The 21,974-nt window shown below is 39.3% G+C and overlaps 1 protein-coding gene across 1 annotated transcript in view; it reads left to right on the forward strand.

Moving 5' to 3' along the window:
• The first annotated feature begins 1,129 nt into the window (after positions 1 to 1,129).
• Positions 1,130 to 21,974, forward strand: part of LOC121383899 (NACHT domain- and WD repeat-containing protein 1-like) — a 25,862-nt gene continuing 5,017 nt past the window's right edge. Inside the window, exons 1-8 of the mRNA XM_041513996.1 lie at positions 1,130 to 1,463; positions 6,175 to 6,408; positions 7,399 to 7,519; positions 8,042 to 8,149; positions 10,586 to 12,079; positions 13,210 to 13,699; positions 16,191 to 16,398; positions 20,993 to 21,170. Coding sequence (XP_041369930.1) covers positions 1,227 to 1,463; positions 6,175 to 6,408; positions 7,399 to 7,519; positions 8,042 to 8,149; positions 10,586 to 12,079; positions 13,210 to 13,699; positions 16,191 to 16,398; positions 20,993 to 21,170 — 3,070 coding nt within the window. The 5' untranslated portion in view covers positions 1,130 to 1,226. The remainder of the gene's footprint in view (positions 1,464 to 6,174; positions 6,409 to 7,398; positions 7,520 to 8,041; positions 8,150 to 10,585; positions 12,080 to 13,209; positions 13,700 to 16,190; positions 16,399 to 20,992; positions 21,171 to 21,974) is intronic.

A 21,974-nucleotide genomic window follows, 5' to 3' on the forward strand; every position in this document is an offset into this window, starting at 1 on the left:
TAGTGAAGTTATGTGGAGAGGTGAGTGAAGTTATCTGGGAAGGTGGGTGGAGTTATCTGGGGAGGTGGGTGGAGTTATCTGGGGAGGTGAGTGAAGTTATGTGGGGAGGTGAGTGGAGTTATTTGGGAAGGTGAGTGAAATTATCTGGGGAGGTGGGTGAAGTTATCTGGGGAGGTCAGTGAAATTATCTGGGGAGGTGGGTCAAGTTATCTGGGGAGGTGAGTGAAGTTATCTGGGGAGGTGGGTGAAGTTATCTGGGGAGGTGAGTGAAATTATCTGGGGAAGTGAGTTAAGTTATTTGAGGAGGTAAGTGAAGTTATTTAGGGAGGTGGGTCATTCTCCTTTGAAAAATACACTGAAAACCCCCAAAAGAAAAGTGAACAACTGGTATATAATGTGTTATTGTTATTGTTGTTGTGGTAGTTGTTGTTTTGATTACAGATATGGCTGTAGAGAGAAACACACTGATGAAAGAGGTCGTCCCTTTCCTGACTCAGACTTGTAAACATCAAGGGCTTGAGTTCGAGGTAGGTGACAATAGTTTTAGCCTGCATGCAAGGAAAACAAAAATGCATTGGAGTTAAGGGGAGGTGCCACGTCCACTTTAGTCATTTGAGAAATGACCACATACATGTATTTTATAAATCTAGAAATATTCTGTCAGTCAGTTTCTTTGATGTAAGATGTTAAATGTTTTGTTACAAGTGCTGTAATAACCTAATATACTCCCCACAAAAAATTAAGCCACTTACGTTTTTATATTATTATTATTTTTTATTATTATTATAATAAATCATCTTTCAACTGTAGGATTGTCTCCAGCTAACAAGAACCAAAAAGTGCACCCCACCCCTTCCACTTTCTACCCTGATAGTTATGACTGGTCAGTCCATTTTGTTTCACATGACTGGTATATCAAAGCCCATGGTATGTACAGTCTTGTTCTGCAAAATGCATACATGTATAAAAAGATTGTTGCTTTTTTAGTAGGGCAGGATTTAGCTGAGTCATTCATTCTCTGATATGTTTTTCCCATCCCAACCAATGCCTGACAGCTGATATATCAATCAAAGGCTGTGGTATGTGCTGTCTTGTCTGAAAAAGTGCAAATCAAAGATCTCTTGCTGCTAATGAAAAATTATCTAATTTCTTCTGAAGACTATGATGATTAATAAATCAATGTGAAACAAGATGAAAACCCCCAAACCATCCGTCTCTCAAGCAAGATGAAAACCCCCAAACCATCCGTCTCTCAAGCAAATGTTGAAATAAGCCAACAGACAGGAAATAGATGTATTGTAATTGTGTTTGATGAGATGTTAGTAAACATTGAGTTTATTTTGCTGGTGGTCGACATGCGCTGGGGAGTGCGGGATGAGACCCAAGTCGACCAGACCACCACGGCTCTACTTCTGCGTGAAATTCACAAATGTCAGAATCTGTCCATTGGACCCAATTTTGTGGTGAGTTATTTTCTAAACAGACACTGATCTTAAAAACCTTCACTATACTCAACACTCTATAGAACCTGAGACTTTAACATCAATGTCACCATAACTGGTCAACAATCGTGGTATGTGCTTTCCTGTCTGTGGGAAAGTGCATATAAAAGATACATGGCTGCATAAGGAAAAATGTAGCGGGTTTCCTCTGATGACTACTTGTCAGAATTAGCAAATGTAGCGGGTTTCCTCTGATGACTACTTGTCAGAATTAGCAAATGTAGCGGGTTTCCTCTGATGACTACGTGTCAGAATTAGCAAATGTAGCGGGTTTCCTCTGATGACTACTTGTCAGAATTAGCAAATGTAGCGGGTTTCCTCTGATGACTACTTGTCAGAATTAGCAAATGTAGCGGGTTTCCTCTGATGACTACTTGTCAGAATTAGCAAATGTAGCGGGTTTCCTCTGATGACTACTTGTCAGAATTAGCAAATGTAGCGGGTTTCCTCTGATGACTACTTGTCAGAATTAGCAAATGTAGCGGGTTTCCTCTGATGACTACTTGTCAGAATTAGCAAATGTGGCGGGTTTCCTCTGATGACTACTTGTCAGAATTAGCAAATGTAGCGGGTTTCCTCTGATGACTACTTGTCAGAATTAGCAAATGTAGCGGGTTTCCTCTGATGACTACTTGTCAGAATTAGCAAATGTAGTGGGTTTCCTCTGATGACTACTTGTCAGAATTAGCAAATGTAGCGGGTTTCCTCTGATGACTACTTGTCAGAATTAGCAAATGTAGCGGGTTTCCTCTGATGACTACTTGTCAGAATTAGCAAATGTAGCGGGTTTCCTCTGATGACTACGTGTCAGAATTAGCAAATGTAGCGGGTTTCCTCTGATGACTACTTGTCAGAATTAGCAAATGTAGCGGGTTTCCTCTGATGACTACTTGTCAGAATTAGCAAATGTAGCGGGTTTCCTCTGATGACTACGTGTCAGAATTAGCAAATGTAGCGGGTTTCCTCTGATGACTACTTGTCAGAATTAGCAAATGTAGCGGGTTTCCTCTGATGACTACGTGTCAGAATTAGCAAATGTAGCGGGTTTCCTCTGATGACTACTTGTCAGAATTAGCAAATGTAGCGGGTTTCCTCTGATGACTACTTGTCAGAATTAGCAAATGTAGCGGGTTTCCTCTGATGACTACGTGTCAGAATTAGCAAATGTAGCGGGTTTCCTCTGATGACTACTTGTCAGAATTAGCAAATGTAGCGGGTTTCCTCTGATGACTACTTGTCAGAATTAGCAAATGTAGCGGATTTCCTCTGATGACTACGTGTCAGAATTAGCAAATGTAGCGGGTTTCCTCTGATGACTACGTGTCAGAATTAGCAAATGTTTGACATCCAACAGCCGATGATTAATTAATCAATGTGCTCTAGTGGTGTCGTTAAACAAAACAAATGTTTTATTTAACATCAATGTCATACCAATTATATGCATGTGACATCATTAGACATTTTAGTATAGACACAGGCTCATTGCTTTTACAAGTCTGGGTTTTTTGGTTTATTTAACATCAATGTCATACCAATTGTATGCATGTGACATCATTAGACATTTTAGTATAGACACAGGCTCATTGCTTTTACAAGTCTGGGTTGTTTGGTTTATTTAACATCAATGTCATACCAATTGTATGCATGTGACATCATTAGACATTTTAGTATAGACACAGGCTCATTGCTTTTACAAGTCTGGGTTTTTTGGTTTATTTAACATCAATGTCATACCAATTGTATGCATGTGACATCATTAGACATTTTAGTATAGACACAGGCTCATTGCTTTTACAAGTCTGGGTTTTTTGGTTTATTTAACATCAATGTCATACCAATTGTATGCATGTGACATCATTAGACATTTTAGTATAGACACAGGCTCATTGCTTTTACAAGTCTGGGTTTTTTGGTTTATTTAACATCAATGTCATACCAATTGTATGCATGTGACATCATTAGACATTTTAGTATAGACACAGGCTCATTGCTTTTACAAGTCTGGGTTGTTTGGTTTATTTAACATCAATGTCATACCAATTGTATGCATGTGACATCATTAGACATTTTAGTATAGACACAGGCTCATTGCTTTTACAAGTCTGGGTTTTTTGGTTTATTTAACATCAATGTCATACCAATTGTATGCATGTGACATCATTAGACATTTTAGTATAGACACAGGCTCATTGCTTTTACAAGTCTGGGTTTTTTGGTTTATTTAACATCAATGTCATACCAATTGTATGCATGTGACATCATTAGACATTTTAGTATAGACACAGGCTCATTGCTTTTAGAAGTCTGGGTTGTTTGGTTTATTTAACATCAATGTCATACCAATTGTATGCATGTGACATCATTAGACATTTTAGTATAGACACAGGCTCATTGCTTTTACAAGTCTGGGTTTTTTGGTTTATTTAACATCAATGTCATACCAATTGTATGCATGTGACATCATTAGACATTTTAGTATAGACACAGGCTCATTGCTTTTAGAAGTCTGGGTTGTTTGGTTTATTTAACATCAATGTCATACCAATTGTATGCATGTGACATCATTAGACATTTTAGTATAGACACAGGCTCATTGCTTTTACAAGTCTGGGTTTTTTGGTTTATTTAACATCAATGTCATACCAATTGTATGCATGTGACATCATTAGACATTTTAGTATAGACACAGGCTCATTGCTTTTATAAGTCTGGGTTGTTTGGTTTATTTAACATCAATGTCATACCAATTGTATGCATGTGACATCATTAGACATTTTAGTATAGACACAGGCTCATTGCTTTTACAAGTCTGGGTTTTTTGGTTTATTTAACATCAATGTCATACCAATTGTATGCATGTGACATCATTAGACATTTTAGTATAGACACAGGCTCATTGCTTTTACAAGTCTGGGTTTTTTGGTTTATTTAACATCAATGTCATACCAATTGTATGCATGTGACATCATTAGACATTTTAGTATAGACACAGGCTCATTGCTTTTACAAGTCTGGGTTGTTTGGTTTATTTAACATCAATGTCATACCAATTGTATGCATGTGACATCATTAGACATTTTAGTATAGACACAGGCTCATTGCTTTTACAAGTCTGGGTTTTTTGGTTTATTTAACATCAATGTCATACCAATTGTATGCATGTGACATCATTAGACATTTTAGTATAGACACAGGCTCATTGCTTTTAGAAGTCTGGGTTTTTCGGTTTATTTAACATCAATGTCATACCAATTGTATGCATGTGACATCATTAGACATTTTAGTATAGACACAGGCTCATTGCTTTTAGAAGTCTGGGTTGTTTGGTTTATTTAACATCAATGTCATACCAATTGTATGCATGTGACATCATTAGACATTTTAGTATAGACACAGGCTCATTGCTTTTACAAGTCTGGGTTTTTTGGTTTATTTAACATCAATGTCATACCAATTGTATGCATGTGACATCATTAGACATTTTAGTATAGACACAGGCTCATTGCTTTTAGAAGTCTGGGTTGTTTGGTTTATTTAACATCAATGTCATACCAATTGTATGCATGTGACATCATTAGACATTTTAGTATAGACACAGGCTCATTGCTTTTAGAAGTCTGGGTTTTTTGGTTTATTTAACATCAATGTCATACCAATTGTATGCTTGTGACATCATTAGACATTTTAGTATAGACACAGGCTCATTGCTTTTAGAAGTCTGGGTTGTTTGGTTTATTTAACATCAATGTCATACCAATTGTATGCATGTGACATCATTAGACATTTTAGTATAGACACAGGCTCATTGCTTTTAGAAGTCTGGGGTTTTTTGGGGGTTCTTTTTCATAATTTGTTTTTTTAATCCCTCTGACCCCCTTCCTTTTTATCCATTGAATTCCATAGTAATTCTGCCTTATCTGGCAGCTCCTTTCAAATTCTCTTGCTATCCATCTTTACATCCCAATCCTTGTCTCTTTAACTGCAACAGGTGCTTGTCTCTTGTGGACATAATGCCACTCACCTGATATTGTTTTCCATCAGTTTTAGCTCTGACCATTTCAGAGAGTGTATACTGGTGTTCTCATTGATAGCCATATTATACTGGTTAAGTTGTTACAAAAATACAAGGAAGATAAAACCGAAGTGGTTTCTTCAAACTAGATGTGTACAGTGTTTCCCTCAAACTGAACTGATGGATGTCCGTGGACTTTATGTATTTATCTCTCTCTGTGAGATGTGTACAGTGTTTCCCTCAAACTGAACTGATGGATGTCCGTGGACTTTATGTATTTATCTCTCTCTGTGAGATGTGTACAGTGTTTCCCTCAAACTGAACTGATGGATGTCCGTGGACTTTATGTATTTATCTCTCTCTGTGAGATGTGTACAGTGTTTCCCTCAAACTGAACTGATGGATGTCCGTGGACTTTATGTATTTATCTCTCTCTGTGAGATGTGTACAGTGTTTCCCTCAAACTGAACTGATGGATGTCCGTGGACTTTATGTATTTATCTCTCTCTGTGAGATGTGTACAGTGTTTCCCTCAAACTGAACTGATGGATGTCCGTGGACTTTATGTATTTATCTCTCTCTGTGAGATGTGTACAGTGTTCCCCTCAAACTGAACTGATGGATGTCCGTGGACTTTATGTATTTATTTTTCTTTGTGAGATGTTCCTGGGAGACCGATACGGAAGTCACGTGTTGCCCAGTCAGATTCTAGTGCCAGAGTTCAAAATACTCAAGAACATCGCCACAGCAACAGGCCGGGACACCAGTCTACTGGACAAGTGGTTCACACTGGACATGAATGCTGAGCCGTCGGTCTATCAGCTGCAGCCAATCACAAAACACTACCCTTACTACACCAATATGGACCCTAGTAAGGAGAAATTGCATGAAAAGGTATTACTTGTATTTTACATCTTTTTATACAAGTTTGTTATTTTATCTATTCTAATCAATCCTTTACAATTCATAGTTCTGGTATATATATACTATCCTGTCTGAGGAGGAGTACATACAAAATACTGCTATAAACAGGGGGCAGCAGCAGGTTTCTTTTCTTTATTTAACCCAATAATCCTTGACCTAGCAAACAAGGTTCAAGGTCAGGTCACATGACAACTTAAGTTCTTTATTATAAACAAGTCAAATAAAGTCACAGTAATGTTTTCATGTATAGGTTTGTTTCTGAATAAATCTGTTTAATAAATATAAAGAAGAAATTATTATTTAATTTAAATAATGTTCATATGCTCTTTAAATTATTTGCAAACAACTCAATAATCAGAAGTCATATGTAATATTGTTTTCATTATTAGTTGGATATATAGTTCAACAAATATTGTTCACAAATAAGAAAACCACTAAAATGTGAACCTGATTAACAGAGAAACCCCTCTAAACTGGACACCCACAGGACCAAGTAAAAAGTCTGCTTTAAAAGGTATCTGGTTTAGATAGTTTCTCTTAGAAATATAAATTTAAAAAGGATTTGTGAAAAACATCTGGTTTTGAGGGAATTCTGGTTTATTGAAGGTCTCTTTCATTAAGGGTCTGGTTTACTGAGGGTCTGGTTTACTGAGGGTTTGCTTCACTGAGGGTCTGGTTTACTGAGGTTCTGAGGGTCTGGTTCACTGAGGGTCTGGTTCACTGAGGGTCTGAGGGTCTGGTTCACTGAGGGTCTGGTTCACTGAGGGTCTGAGGGTCTGGTTCACTGAGGGTCTGGTTCACTGAGGGTCTGAGGGTCTGGTTTAATGAGGGTCTGAAGGTCTGGTTCACTGAGGGTCTGGTTCACCGAGGGTCTGGTTCACCGAGGGTCTGGTTTAGAAGTTTCACTGTAATTCATCTATAGTATAATGTTGCTTCTAATAACTGTAACTAACGCTGTAGGCTCGAGAAGACTGGCAGAGTACGGAAAAACAACTCCTTAGCAACCTACAGCAACTAGCAGAAGATGCATTCAACAACAAAAAGATGTCTGCCCAACAGTATGAGAAATATTTTGAGTCAGGTAATATTGTCAAATTATTACATGTATTTTATTTCATTATTTTTTTATCCATCCCTTTTTTTTTGCTCTTTGATTTCCATCTCATTACTTGTTGTCTTTCAATTCTCTAACTTTAGTTTCTTTTGCTCTCTAACTCAACTTCCCTGTCCTTGTCTCTCTAACAATAACAGGTGCTTGTCTCTTGTGACCATCTATACCACAAACCTGTCTTTCCCATCAGCTTTAATTGTGACCATAGTTTGACCTGTGAAATTAAACGTTTAATTTTATATGTTACAAGTTTAATTTTTTATTGATGTAAATGATATGGGGTGTTTTTGAAAAAAAATTCAACAACAAATATTGTAATCTGTTCCTATCCTTAAACAATGGGTGTGGGAGTGAGAGTAGTCAGTAGTAGAGACAAAAGAATTTAAACTTCCAAAATAAAAGGGCACCATATTGTATTTGTTCAGGGCGACGGCTCTCCTCTAGTTGTGGCCCTGTGTTGATGATGTACTGTGATATTTGTCTTTATTCCAGTGACGGAAATGGAGATACGAGCTGGAGCCCTGGATGCGCCAACTGTTGACAGAGTTCTGTGTTTCCAGAGAAGCATTAACGACATCGATACTCGGGACAAACTTGCAGGTATAGAGTGTTACTCTCATAGTTATTAGATATCACTTGTACACAACGAGCAGAGTGTTACTGTCATAGTTGTTAGATATCACTTGTACTCAACGAGCAGAGTGTTACTGTCATAGTTGTTAGATATCACTTTTACACAACGAGCAGAGTGTTACTGTCATAGTTGTTAGATATCACTTTTACACAACGAGCAGAGTGTTACTGTCATAGTTGTTAGATATCACTTGTACACAACGAGCAGAGTGTTACTGTCATAGTTGTTAGATATCACTTGTACACAACGAGCTGAGTGTTACTGTCATAGTTGTTAGATATCACTTGTACACAACGAGCTGAGTGTTACTGTCATAGTTGTTAGAAATCACTTGTACACAACGAGCAGAGTGTTACTGTCATAGTTGTTAGATATCACGTTTACACAACGAGCAGAGTGTTAGATATCACTTGTACTCAACGAGCAGAGTGTTACTGTCATAGTTGTTAGATATCACTTGTACACAACGAGCAGAGTGTTACTGGCATAGTTGTTAGATATCACTTGTACACAACGAGCAGAGTGTTACTGTCATAGTTGTTAGATATCACTTGTACACAACGAGCAGAGTGTTACTGTCATAGTTGTTAGATATCACTTGTACACAATGAGCAGAGTGTTACTGTCATAGTTGTTAGATATCACTTGTACACAATGAGCAGAGTGTTACTGTCATAGTTGTTAGATATCACGTTTACACAACGAGCAGAGTGTTACTGTCATAGTTGTTAGATAGCACGTTTACTAAACAAGCGGAATGTTACTGTCATAGTTGTTAGATAGCACTTTTACACGAGCTGAGTGTTAGATATCACTTGTACACAACGAGCAGAGTGTTACTGTCATAGTTGTTAGATATCACTTGTACACAACGAGCAGAGTGTTACTGTCATAGTTGTTAGATATCACTTGTACTCAACGAGCAGAGTGTTACTGTCATAGTTGTTAGATATCACTTTACACAACGAGCAGAGTACACACGTGTACGAGCAGAGTGTTACTGTCATAGTTGTTAGATATCACTTTTACACAACGAGCAGAGTGTTACTGTCATAGTTGTTAGATATCACTTGTACACAACGAGCTGAGTGTTACTGTCATAGTTGTTAGATATCACTTGTACACAACGAGCTGAGTGTTACTGTCATAGTTGTTAGATATCACTTGTACACAACGAGCAGAGTGTTACTGTCATAGTTAGTTGTTAGATATCACTTTTACACAACGAGCAGAGTGTTACTGTCATAGTTGTTAGATATCACTTTTACACAACGAGCAGAGTGTTACTGTCATAGTTGTTAGATATCACTTGTACACAACGAGCAGAGTGTTACTGTCATAGTTGTTAGATATCACTTGTACACAACGAGCTGAGTGTTACTGTCATAGTTGTTAGATATCACTTGTACACAACGAGCTGAGTGTTACTGTCATAGTTGTTAGAAATCACTTGTACACAACGAGCAGAGTGTTACTGTCATAGTTGTTAGATATCACGTTTACACAACGAGCAGAGTGTTAGATATCACTTGTACTCAACGAGCAGAGTGTTACTGTCATAGTTGTTAGATATCACTTGTACACAACGAGCAGAGTGTTACTGGCATAGTTGTTAGATATCACTTGTACACAACGAGCAGAGTGTTACTGTCATAGTTGTTAGATATCACTTGTACACAACGAGCAGAGTGTTACTGTCATAGTTGTTAGATATCACTTGTACACAATGAGCAGAGTGTTACTGTCATAGTTGTTAGATATCACTTGTACACAATGAGCAGAGTGTTACTGTCATAGTTGTTAGATATCACGTTTACACAACGAGCAGAGTGTTACTGTCATAGTTGTTAGATAGCACGTTTACTAAACAAGCGGAATGTTACTGTCATAGTTGTTAGATAGCACTTTTACACGAGCTGAGTGTTACTGTCATAGTTGTTAGATATCACTTTTACTCAACGAGCAGAGTGTTACTGTCATAGTTGTTAGATATCACTTGTACTCAACGAGCAGAGTGTTACTGTTATAGTTGTTAAATATCACATTTACACAACGAGCAGTATTTCTCTCATAGTTGTTACATATCACTTGTACACAACGAGCAGAGTGTTACTGTCATAGTTGTTAGATATCACGTTTACATGACAAGCAGAGTGTTACTGTCATAGTTGTTAGATATCACTTATACACAACAAGCTGCCATATCTTTCCATGAATCGGATCTCACATTTCAGACACATGTGCAGGAAATTGTGAACGGGGTGTATCTACACAGTAGGGAGTGAAGGTTTCTAGTGGGGTACGATGCATAATCTTCAAACTTGTTGGATGCCAGTTTCCCTCTACCTACCCCGCCAACTTACATTAAATAATATTTATTTATTTTTCTTAATTTCCTTCAGGACGATTTGTGGACCTGACCGAGTCGGGTGAGATAGATGAGCTTGCCAGGGAGCGGAGGGAGCGACTACAGAAAGAGAAAGTCGCCAGCGCTGTTCCGGCCGACCAGATCTTTACAGACAGCGTGGCATGGACGGAACAGGGCATCGATCCTCTCCACCACGAAGACTACCTGCGAAACCTGGCTGACAAGTTCAGACAGGCGATGCTGGAGAAAATCAACAAGTGCATGCTAGCTGAGTCACTCAGTCCCAAAGACAAACTGTATCATGAAATATTACGAAACCTGCACTTCTTTCGACAGAAGTGTAAGATATTTTATGGCCGTGAGGATGAGTTGAAACGTATCCGCGAGGCGTCAATGCATGTGTTTTCTGATCACCCTGGCGATGAAGACAAAGAGAAAACTTTGAGTGATAGTGTTGGAAGCAAGGAACAGAAAAGAAGTACAATTGATGCCTCAATGATTGAAGAGATGACAGACCGTGATGGCGTGGAGAACAGTGTGATGACGCATGGTGGGAAGGAAGACGATGACCCAGATGTTGACAAACTTGATGACGATGATGAAGAGGGGGAGGATGATTCAGACCAGGCTGAAAAAGAGCGTAATTCTATTGCTGAGATGTGTAAAAGTGTTGGTGTGCTGTTCCACTACGGTGATGCGTACGACGACTTTGAATCTGATCCTGACAAAAACCCTCAGCTTCGCCTCACCACGCTACCAGCCATGCCTCACTACCGGAGACCGGTCATCGTGTACGGCCCATCGGGTAGCGGGAAAACGGCCCTGATGGCACGGGTCTTCCACCTATCGGTGGAGTGGATGTGTGACTCGTACTCCATTGTGCGATTCCTCGGCACATCCCCGCACTGCAGCTACATCCGCGATGTGCTGAACGGTCTGTGTCAGCATGTCTCCCGGCTGTATGGCATCTCTATGTCTGAGAATGTCGACCTCAACTCGGACTTCCAGTTCCTCGTGGCCTACTTCCACGCCCTGCTGTGGAGAATCGACACCGTGCGCAATCCGCTGATGATCATCCTCGACTCAGTCGACCAGCTCCATGCAACCGACCACGCACACACCCTCGCATGGATGCCCAAGAAGCTGCCTCCCAACGTCGCCATGGTGATCTCCATGGTTCCCAGCATCCACAACTGTCTGCACAATTCACAAGTCCAGTTCCCATTCCTGGATCACTACATTGAGCTGAGCAGCTTTGCGGAATCAGATGCTGCAGAAGTGATCAACCTGCAGTGTTATCATAGCAACCGCTGCATCACCCGGCAACAGAAGAACTACCTGCTGAAGAAGTTCACGAACTGCCGCCACCCGCTGTTCCTCAAGCTGATAGTGGACGAAGCTCTCACCTGGAACTCGTACACACAGACTGCAGACATCCGCATCGGAAAAACCATCGAGCTAGCCATTAACGACCTCTTTGATAAGCTCGAGCGTAACCATGGAAACGTCCTCATCAGCCATGCATTTGGTAAGTCCATTTTTCTGTTAGGCAGTCTGATAAAAATATTTTAAAATATTATTTGGCTAATTTCATATTTATTAATGAAATAAATTCATCAAAAGACTGCAGATAATACCGGGTGAGTTTATTAAAGTAACCGGATATTTGAAAAGTAGTTTTACAATAATTGTCCATAATTGGTAAAATTGTAAATTGCTTCTTTGATAGACAGTGGAAGGTTCTATGTACAGTGGTTATCCACAAATGGATTAAATCTCAGTATATAGCGGCAGGGCTAGTTCTGGCCGAGTCGAATAGTTCGCCAAATTATCTATTCAATTTCAAAAACTGTAGAAACACAATTATTTTTTAACAAAATTATTTCACCAAATGAAAATAAAATTTGACAAATGTTTTAAAAATTTGCATGTGAACTGTTGATATAAGCCAGTGAGAATGTCCCCTGTACCCTGTATACACACGGTTATAAGTGTTTGAAGAAAAAAGTTTTATAGTAGAGTAACAATGATTTGAAAAATGGGTGCTTGTTTTTGTCCCATCCACAATTTTGAGAGATTCACCAAAGCTCATTTTGTTCAGTGTGTCTAAGTGATTTTCAAAACACTTTATAAACTTAATTCCCCAAAACGTTGCCACAAATCTTCCATAATTGACTTTTACTATTAAGTTCAGTGTTCATACCCTCAGCATCTTTCATGGATTCATGTTTGAATACCCAAAGAGTTGAGTGAAATAATCTGTCATTTTTTCCAGTTAATGGTTGTTGTTGACACTCCTGCTAATAGCGTGACTGTGTTCTGTTTTGATCATAGATGATCATAGAGCTTGGTGCATTAACAGACATTTCCTTTCGGTTTGGAGTTTTCCTTCTCCTAGGAGAGTTTTCTTACTAGGATTCTGAGCCTCTCCAGCCCAGTTTTGATTTTGGAGTTTGCTTCTCCTAGACAGTTGTCTTTCTTGACTCACGCGTCCTCTGTCTGTCCGGTCCATATTAGTCTAGTCTCTACCCTTTGACCAGTCCAGCTTGGGTGACCCTACCAGGAGCTGGCATAGCTCTCTGAGTCATTGAGACATGCAATCTACCTCACCACGTCAAGGAATGGACCATGAGATAGTGTGTTGTGTTTTGATTTCAGCATACCTGAGCGCCGCAAGTCACGGTGTGTCCGACACAGAGATGGAGGACCTGCTGTCCCTGGATGATGAGGTCCTCCAGGACTCGTACCTGTACCACCTGCCCCCCGACAGCCTGGTCGTGCGTCTGCCGCCGCTGCTGTGGAGGCGCGTCGCCGACGACATCCGCCAGTACATCGTCCAGAGGAAGTCGGGCAACTGGTTCGTCATCACCTGGTACCACCGGCAGTTCCGCGATGTCGCCCAGCGGAGGTTCCTGACCCCTGACATACGGAGCGGGGTGCACACACGGATGTGTGAATACTTCATGGGGGTCTGGCACGATAAGGTGAAGCCCCTGGAGTTGTTTAAGATCAAGAAAGGATCGTATCCGGAGGCAAAGCGCCGGGTTCCAGATCAGCCACTGGTGTTTGAGAAAGGAGGATATAACACAAGAAAGTTGCAGGAACTCCCGTGGCATCTCATCAACAGCGGCAACTTTAAACAGTTCAGGTAATCAATTATTTTGGTGAATCATGTCTTTAAAATTATATTTCATTGTATGTTTTATTAACAAAAATTTACTATCAATTTTAGTTATAGCAACTGTAGAACATGTGAGAATGTCCCCTATACTATGTTGTTATCTGTACTATGTTGTCCCCTGTACTATGTTGTTCTCTGTACTATGATGTTCTCTGTACTATGTTGTTCTCTGTACTATGGTGTTCTCTGTACTATGAATATGATGTTCTCTGTACTATGTTGTTCTCTGTACTATGATGTCCCCTGTACTATGATGTTCTCTGTACTATGTTGTTCTCTGTACTATGTTCTCTGTACTATGATGTCCCCTGTACTATGATGTTCTCTGTACTATGTTGTTCTCTGTACTATGATATTCTTCTGTATTACTATGGTAGTCTGTTCATGTGTCTGATTTAATATGTTGTCCTCTGTACTATTTGTTCTCTGTGCTATGTTGTTCTCTGTGCTATGTTTTAATCTGTACTTTTTGTCCTCTGTACTATGATGTTCTATTACTATGTTGTGCTCTGTACTAAGTTGTTCTCTGGTTCAGGGAGATCACCTGCTGTTTCCAGTGGTTGCTGGCCAGATGCCAGAAGATTCAGTGTATGATGTTCTGTGTGGTATTGGTGGTTTTTGTTCTGGTTACTATGGTATTATGTTGTCCTGTCTGTACTATGTTGTTCTCTGTACTATGTTCTGGTTACTATGGTAGAAGATTCAGTGTCTCTGTACTATGTTGTTACTCTGTACTATGATGTCTCTGTACTATGATGTTCTGGTGTACCGTGTTGTTCTCTGTACTGTGATGTTCTCTGCACTATGTTTTTCTTCTGGTTACTATGGTAGACTCTTCAGTGTGTGGTTTAATGGATGTTCTTTGTACTATGTTGTGCTATGGTACTAAGATTCAGTGTCTGGTTTAATGGAGATCACCTGGTGTTTTTCTTCTGGTTGCTATGGTAGACGATTCAGTGTCTGGTTTATGGATGGTTCTCTGTACTTCTGGTGTTCTATGGTAGACTATTCAGTGTTGGTTTACTATGATGGTCTCTGTACTATTTGTTCTGGTTACTATGGTAGAAGATTCTGTACTATGTTGTTTAATGGACTATGTTGTTCTCTGGTTACTATGGTAGAAGATTCTCTGTACTTTAATGTTGGTTTTTCTCTGGTACTATGTTCTCTGTTCTGTGTTGTTTTAATGTACTATGTTGTTCTCTGTACTATGGTGTTATCTGTTTATGGTTTAATGTACTATGTTGTTCTCTGTATTATGTTGTCCTTCTGGTACTATGGTAGAAGATATCAGTGTCTGGTTTAATGGATGGTTTGTCCCCTGTACTTCTTGTTACTTTGTATTATATTCAGTGTACTATGATGTTAATGTACTATGATGTTCCCTGTTACTATGATAGAAGATTCAGTGTTCTGGTTTATATGGATGGTTTGTACTATGTGGTTACTATGGTACTACGATTTCTCTGTCTGGTTCTCTGTGGTGTGTTCTTCTCTGTACTATGGTGTTCTCGATTCAGTGTCTGGTGTGCTATGTTGATCTCTGTACTATGATTTTCTCTGTACTATGTTGTTCTATGGTAGACGATTTGTTCTCTGTACTATGATGGTTCTGTGCTATGTTGTTCTATGTACTATGATTCAGTGTACTATGTTGTTGGATGTACTATGATGTTCTGTGTACTATGGTAGACGATTCCCTGTACTGTTTATTGGTCTGTATTATGTAGACGATTCAGTGTCTGGTTTAATGGATGTTGTTCTCTGTACTATGTTGTTCTCTGTTTAATGTTGTCCTCTGTACTATGATGTTCTCTGGTACTATGATTTCTCTGTACTGGTTTAATGGATGGTCTGTTTCTTCTGATGTTACTTTGTACTATGATGTTCTATGTACTATGTTGTGCTCTGTACTAAGTTGTTCTCTGGTTTAGGGAGATCACCTGCTGTTTCCAGTGGTTGCTGGCCCGATGCCACAGTCTGTACTATGATGTTCTCTGTACTATGATGTTCTCAGTACTATGATGTTCTCTGTACTATGATTTCTCTGTACTATTATGTTCCCTGCACTATGATGTTCTCTGTACTATGTTGTCCCCTGTACTATGTTGTTCTCTGTATTATGTTGTCCTCTGTATTATGTTGTTCTCTGTACTATGTTGTTCTCTGTACTATGTTCTCTGTACTGTGTTGTTATCTGTACTATGTTGTTCTCTGTACTATGTTGTTCTCTGTACTATGTTGTTATCTGTACTATGTTGTCCCCTGTACTATGTTGTTCTCTGTATTATGTTGTCCTCTGTACTATGTTGTTATCTGTACTATGATATTCTTTGTACAATATTGTCCCCTGTACACTGTTGTTCTTTGTATTATATTCTCTGTACTATGATGTTCCCTGTACTATGATGTTCCCTGTACTATGTTGTGCTCTGTACTAAGTTGTTCTTTGGTTCAGGGAGATCACCTGCTGTTTCCAGTGGTTGCTGGCCCGATGCCACACTCAGTCTTTATCAGCGGTGGTCGAAGATCTCAAGATGGCACTCAACTCTCCAGCCTTCCCCGAGACTGACCAAGAGATTCGAGATGACATCAAGTTTATCTTTGATATGTTGGCTCTGGGCAATGACAGCATTCGAAAGGATTCCAAAAATCTTGCAGTTCAGGTAATTGTGGAGATAAATGTTTAACACTAATTTCTCTCTGTATCCGTCTCTCTCTGGCTATAGTATAGACGAGAAATCTCAAAATGTGACCCTAAGGAACATTTTTGGGTAAAAGTTGGGAACCAAACTTTTTAACATAATTTGGATATGCTGAATTCAAGCTGGATTTTGAGTCCTTCACCTTCAAAATGGCAAAATGAAAATGGCCACCATATGGTTACTAAAGTAAAATAATGTACTATTTTGGCTTATATATGAGTATATTTATGATATTGGTGGCTATTCGTAAGTAATTTAGGTAAAAAAAATTAATATTTGATATTACTTTGATGTTATATCAATAATTTCAAGATGGCCACCATTTGTCTACTAAACCTGAAAATATAACATCTGGGCTTTTAATTCAGGTACTTTTGCTACATTGGTGGCTACTTTGTGTCATCTAATTAATATTTGATATTTCTGTAATGTTTTAATTAGTAACATTATGAAAATTCCAGAATGGCCGCCAGATGAAATTTCCGAAAAAGTTACTTTTAGGAGCATTGTTAATTAAAAGTGGGAAATATGGGTTTCTGAGAAAATTTGAACATGCTGATTTAAGAAATAGTGGTTCCCAAGCTGAATTTTAAGTCCTTGACCTACTAAATCTATATCACCAAACAAAATAAAAATTGCAAAACAAAAATGGCCGCCATATGTTTACAAAATTAAATAATGTAATATTTGAATGAGTAAAGTTATGATATTATTAGCTATTCCTATCTCTTTTGTGTCCTAGAAATGATATTTCATATTTCTGTGATGTTTCATTGAAAATTTCAAGATGGCCACCATATTTTTACTAAACCCAAAAATTTAACATTTAAGCTGCTATTTAAAGTACCTTTGGTCCACATGGCTAATGCATAATTAATGCCATATAGAAATGTCACGTACAAAGCAAGGATATCTTTCTGTCCCATCACTCAAATGATCATTGAAAAAGTTTGGTATTTGGCATGTCCATTTATGTGTCACTGCAATTTATATGGTATTCATACATGTGTCCTGGTCTTCACTGTGACTTTTGCAGCCACACAGTGTTGTACAAATTAATCCAGATTTTTTGCATTTGCATCGTAGGGTTCTACATTGCAACATACCGGCGTCATGGTTAGGCCATTGGTCTATGGGCTGGTAGGTACTGGGTTCGGATCCCAGTTGAGGCATGGGATTTTTAATCCAGATACCGACTACAAACCCTGAGTGAGTGCTCCGCAAGGCTCAATGGGTAGGTATAAACCACTTGCACCGACCAGTGATCCATAACTGGTTCAACAAAGGCCATGGTTTGTGCTGTCCTGCCTGTGGGAAGCGCAAATAAAAGATCCCTTGCTGCATGTCGTAAAAGAGTAGCCTATGTGGCAACATCTGGTTTCCTCTAAAAACAGTGTCAGCATGACCATATGCTTGACGTCCAATAGCCGATGATAAGATAAAAAATCAATGTGCTCTAGTGGCGTCGTTAAATAAAACAAACTTTACTTTACATTGCAACATATTATTTCCAAGTAAGCTGCTGGAATGGGACTCTGGGACATCAAAATAGGCTGCAGAATTGATTCACAGTACTGCCACCCCATGTTAATTGGTGAAGGAAGTTCTGGTATGGCACAGTGAGATTGTCTCCAGATCATTGTTTGATAATGAACCCTCTTTATGTGAAAATGCAGGGCATCGCTTGTTGGGGGCAAAGCTTCTGGTTTACTGGTCTTGGAACAAAACATGTAGTGCTGCACCAAATTAGTCGGTTTGATTTACACTGTATATTCTGCACACACATTTTTCTGTTGATTTTCTGATGGCATCTGTGAGTTCACCTACACCTAAGCCACTGAGTAAGTGATGGTCCGCTTTGAAGACCTTCCATGATGACCGCTTATGTAATTTGATATGTAAGAAGTCGTGTCGCATCCGGTAAGTGTATGGAAAGGAAGCAGTGATTTTGCTGAATTTGTTAGCAAGTTGTTGAATACTTTTTTGATGGATCTCTTTTGTTTTGACATGCCTGACATCATCCAGAGGCTCCTGCACTGTACACGAGGAAAATGGGAAACCAGCAGCACAAGGACATCCGTATCTCTTGATGATACAACAACCATATTGAATCGGTTCTGGATAGCATGCAACACCAACCTAGTATCGGCCTCTTCCTGTGCATCCCTCAGGGAAGCTAAATCAGTTGTGATGTTTGACGATTGAACTTCTTGTTCATCTACAAATCCGCCAGCAACAACAATTTCTGTATGATGCAGTGCGTTAGCAAGCAGCTCATCAAACAAGAATTTGAAAAGATCGACCTTGTTCTCTTGTAGAGCCATGAAATTTGACCATTTTGGTAGGGGTACATCACGGTCTTCTACAACACGTCTGATTGGCTGAGCTTTATTTTTGCGTCGTACTCTAGTGTTGGACTTGATAGACTCTTCCAAATATTTATTAAAAAATGACATCCACTCTTTGACAACTGGTACCACTTTGCAGTACTGCCAGGATAAATGTGTTTGCTAGGTCACCAAAAGTCACTGCATTAGGAGGTTTTCTAATTCCAACAACTAGTGCTTGCCCCTCTATAATAAGGCATGACGCTTTATCTTGAAGATTAATTTTTTCAGGGCATTCAATACCTTCTGTTATTCTGTTAATATATCAGCCAGTACTGGCTTGTATCCAGTGCGAAGTGTGCCATTCCTTTCAGCAAGTGCTAGAGGTACTGGCATAAGCTCATGGTTCAGTATAGTGGGCGTATCAACAGGTCGGCCAGCTTCATATGCAATGATGAGTCGCTGAAGGACATTTCTGTCTGCTTTCAAAAAGTATTTTTGTATTTTTCTTTGCTGTCCTTGACTACAGTATACAGCGATGCAAATGTAGATGGATTATTTTTAAGCAGTGGATGATGAATGGAGACGACTGGCTTGCATCGTGGCTCAGTCACAATTAATCGCTCTTGTACAAATGTGTGAAGTTGTTTTTGACTGAACTGTTTGGCACCAAGTAATGACTTCTTGATAGCTTCAGTTGCTACATCCTTCGTAACAATATTTTGGGGTGAAGCAGACTGTGCATCGTTGGAAAACACACTGAATCTTTGGAATGTATCGACCAATAATTCTTCATCTTCGTTGTCCCATTTTTGTCTTGCTGTTGTACCCTGATTGTGATGAAGAATGTGACCAGGATATAATTTGTACATTGAATATGTTTCAGCTGCTATTTGAGATCGCAGGTTGTAAGAAAGGGTCCACCTAGACAGAGCTGACATTGTCTTTGTGATACCAACAACTCCACCACCTTTCTTGTCAGTGCAATTTAGCCACTCCTATGCTTGATCGGGGTTCACCTGATTGAATCTACGGGCAGCACGCTTGACAACAAAATTACCATCTTTGAAAGCTGAGAGCACATCTGAAGGAAGCTGATGCACTGCTGCCAGATAAATAGGACCCCATACTGCATAGTGGATGTGTAGGTCCCAAATGCCATTATACTGGGCTCGAGTGAACAGTAACAGAATAGAGATCATTTCCATACACTGCCACCAAAAGGAGAAATTCACATTTTTTGCAGAATTTTTTTTTCTACAAAGTTTGCCAACAAACTTCTGAAATTATAATGTAAACTTGCCATTACACGTTTGTCATTTGGTGGCCATTTTGTTTTTTGGGTGGGGGTGAGGGAGATTTCGAATGTCAAGAACTGAAAATTCAGCTTAGTAAGCATGATTTTTGGAATCAGAATGTTCAAATTGCCTTAAAAAACCGTGTTATCCACTTTTACCCAATACTTCCCCAACACATTACCTTTTAAGATATTTTGTTTAGTGGCCATCTTGCAATTTTTGTACTTTTACTACTTGAAAACATCACAGAAATATCAAAATAACATTTCTCTGACATAAAATAATCACCAGTGTAGCAAAGGTACCTTAATTAACAGCTTAAATGTTACATTTTGGGGTTTAGTAAAAAATATGGTGGCCATCTTGAAATTTTCAATGAAACATCACAGAAATATCAAATATCAATTCTAAGATACAAAAGAGATAGGAATAGCTAATAATATCATAACTTTACTCGTTCAAATGCCGAAACATTACATTATTTTATTTTAGTAACCATATGGCAGCCATTTTTGTTTTGCTATTTTGAAGGTGAAGGACTGAAAATCGAGCTTGGGAACCAACAAATTTGGATTCAGCATACCCAAATTATGTTAAAAAGTTTGGTTCTCTACTTTTACCCAAAAATGCTCCTAGGCCTTAAATAAGGCCCTTTTTCAGAAATCCGTCTAGACTACTATGCCTATGTCGAGCTCTCACACTGTCTCTCTCCTTTCACTCTGTCTCTCTGTGTCTCAGTCTGTCTGTCTGTATCTCTATCTGTCTCTGTATCTCTCTCTGTATCTGTCTCTCTCTCTGTATCTGTCTCTCTCTGTCTCTGTCTCTGTCTCTCTCTCTGTCTCTGTCTCTCTCTCTCTCTCTCTCTCTCTCTCTCTCTCTCTCTCTCTCTCTCTCTCAGTGTTGATGTCTGTTGTCATGGTGATATTTCAGATTGTTGGTCAGGTTTCTCCTCACGTCTGCTCCTCGTCTCACCTGTTACAATTGTTCCGAGAAGCTCACGACTGGCTGGTAACCAATGACAACCCTCAGCTCATACCACAGACTGTGTGTCTGCCTCGGCCCGGCGGAGTCCTCAAGTCGTCCTTCAACGTAGACGTTCACATCCAAGGTGAGACAACTCACTTTTATATACATACAAGGGAAAACAACTTGCTTTTATATACATCCATGGTGAGACAACTTGCTTTTTACACATGTCCAAGGTGAGACGACTCTCTTTATACACATCCAAGGAGAGACAGCTCACTTTAGGTCTCACTACACATCTGCCATTGAAACCCCTGTTAAATTGCCCAACATCAAATGAAGATTGTCAATAGAATGGGTTCTCATTGGCACTAACAACATACACCATTGCAAACATACATTATATAAGCATTTATTTTCACTCCAAAATTTAGAACATTTCCGTCTCAGTTTTTTTGCTATATGACCGCATCTGGCTGTAGTAATGGTCTGAACAGGTGGTTCATTAACCGATTCACTCTGGCTGTCTCTTGCACTATACATCCATGTCCCAAAAGGTCAATGCACAATATGCACAAATCCAAGGTGAGACGACTGTCTTTATACACATCCAAGGTGAGACGAGTGTCTTTACACACATCCAAGGTGAGACGAGTGTCTTTACACACATCCAAGGTGAGACGAGTGTCTTTACACACATCCAAGGTGAGACGACTGTCTTTACACACATCCAAGGTGAGACGAGTGTCTTTACACACATCCAAGGTGAGACGAGTGTCTTGACACACATCCAAGGTGAGGCGAGTGTCTTTAGACACATCCAAGGTGAGGCGAGTGTCTTTACACACATCCAAGGTGAGACAACTGTCTTTACACACATCCAAGGTGAGACGACTGTCTTTACACACATCCAAGGTGAGACGAGTGTCTTTACACACATCCAAGG

This window comes from Gigantopelta aegis, chromosome 10 (genome assembly GCF_016097555.1).
Source record: "Gigantopelta aegis isolate Gae_Host chromosome 10, Gae_host_genome, whole genome shotgun sequence".
In the NCBI taxonomy this organism is placed as follows: domain Eukaryota; kingdom Metazoa; phylum Mollusca; class Gastropoda; order Neomphalida; family Peltospiridae; genus Gigantopelta; species Gigantopelta aegis.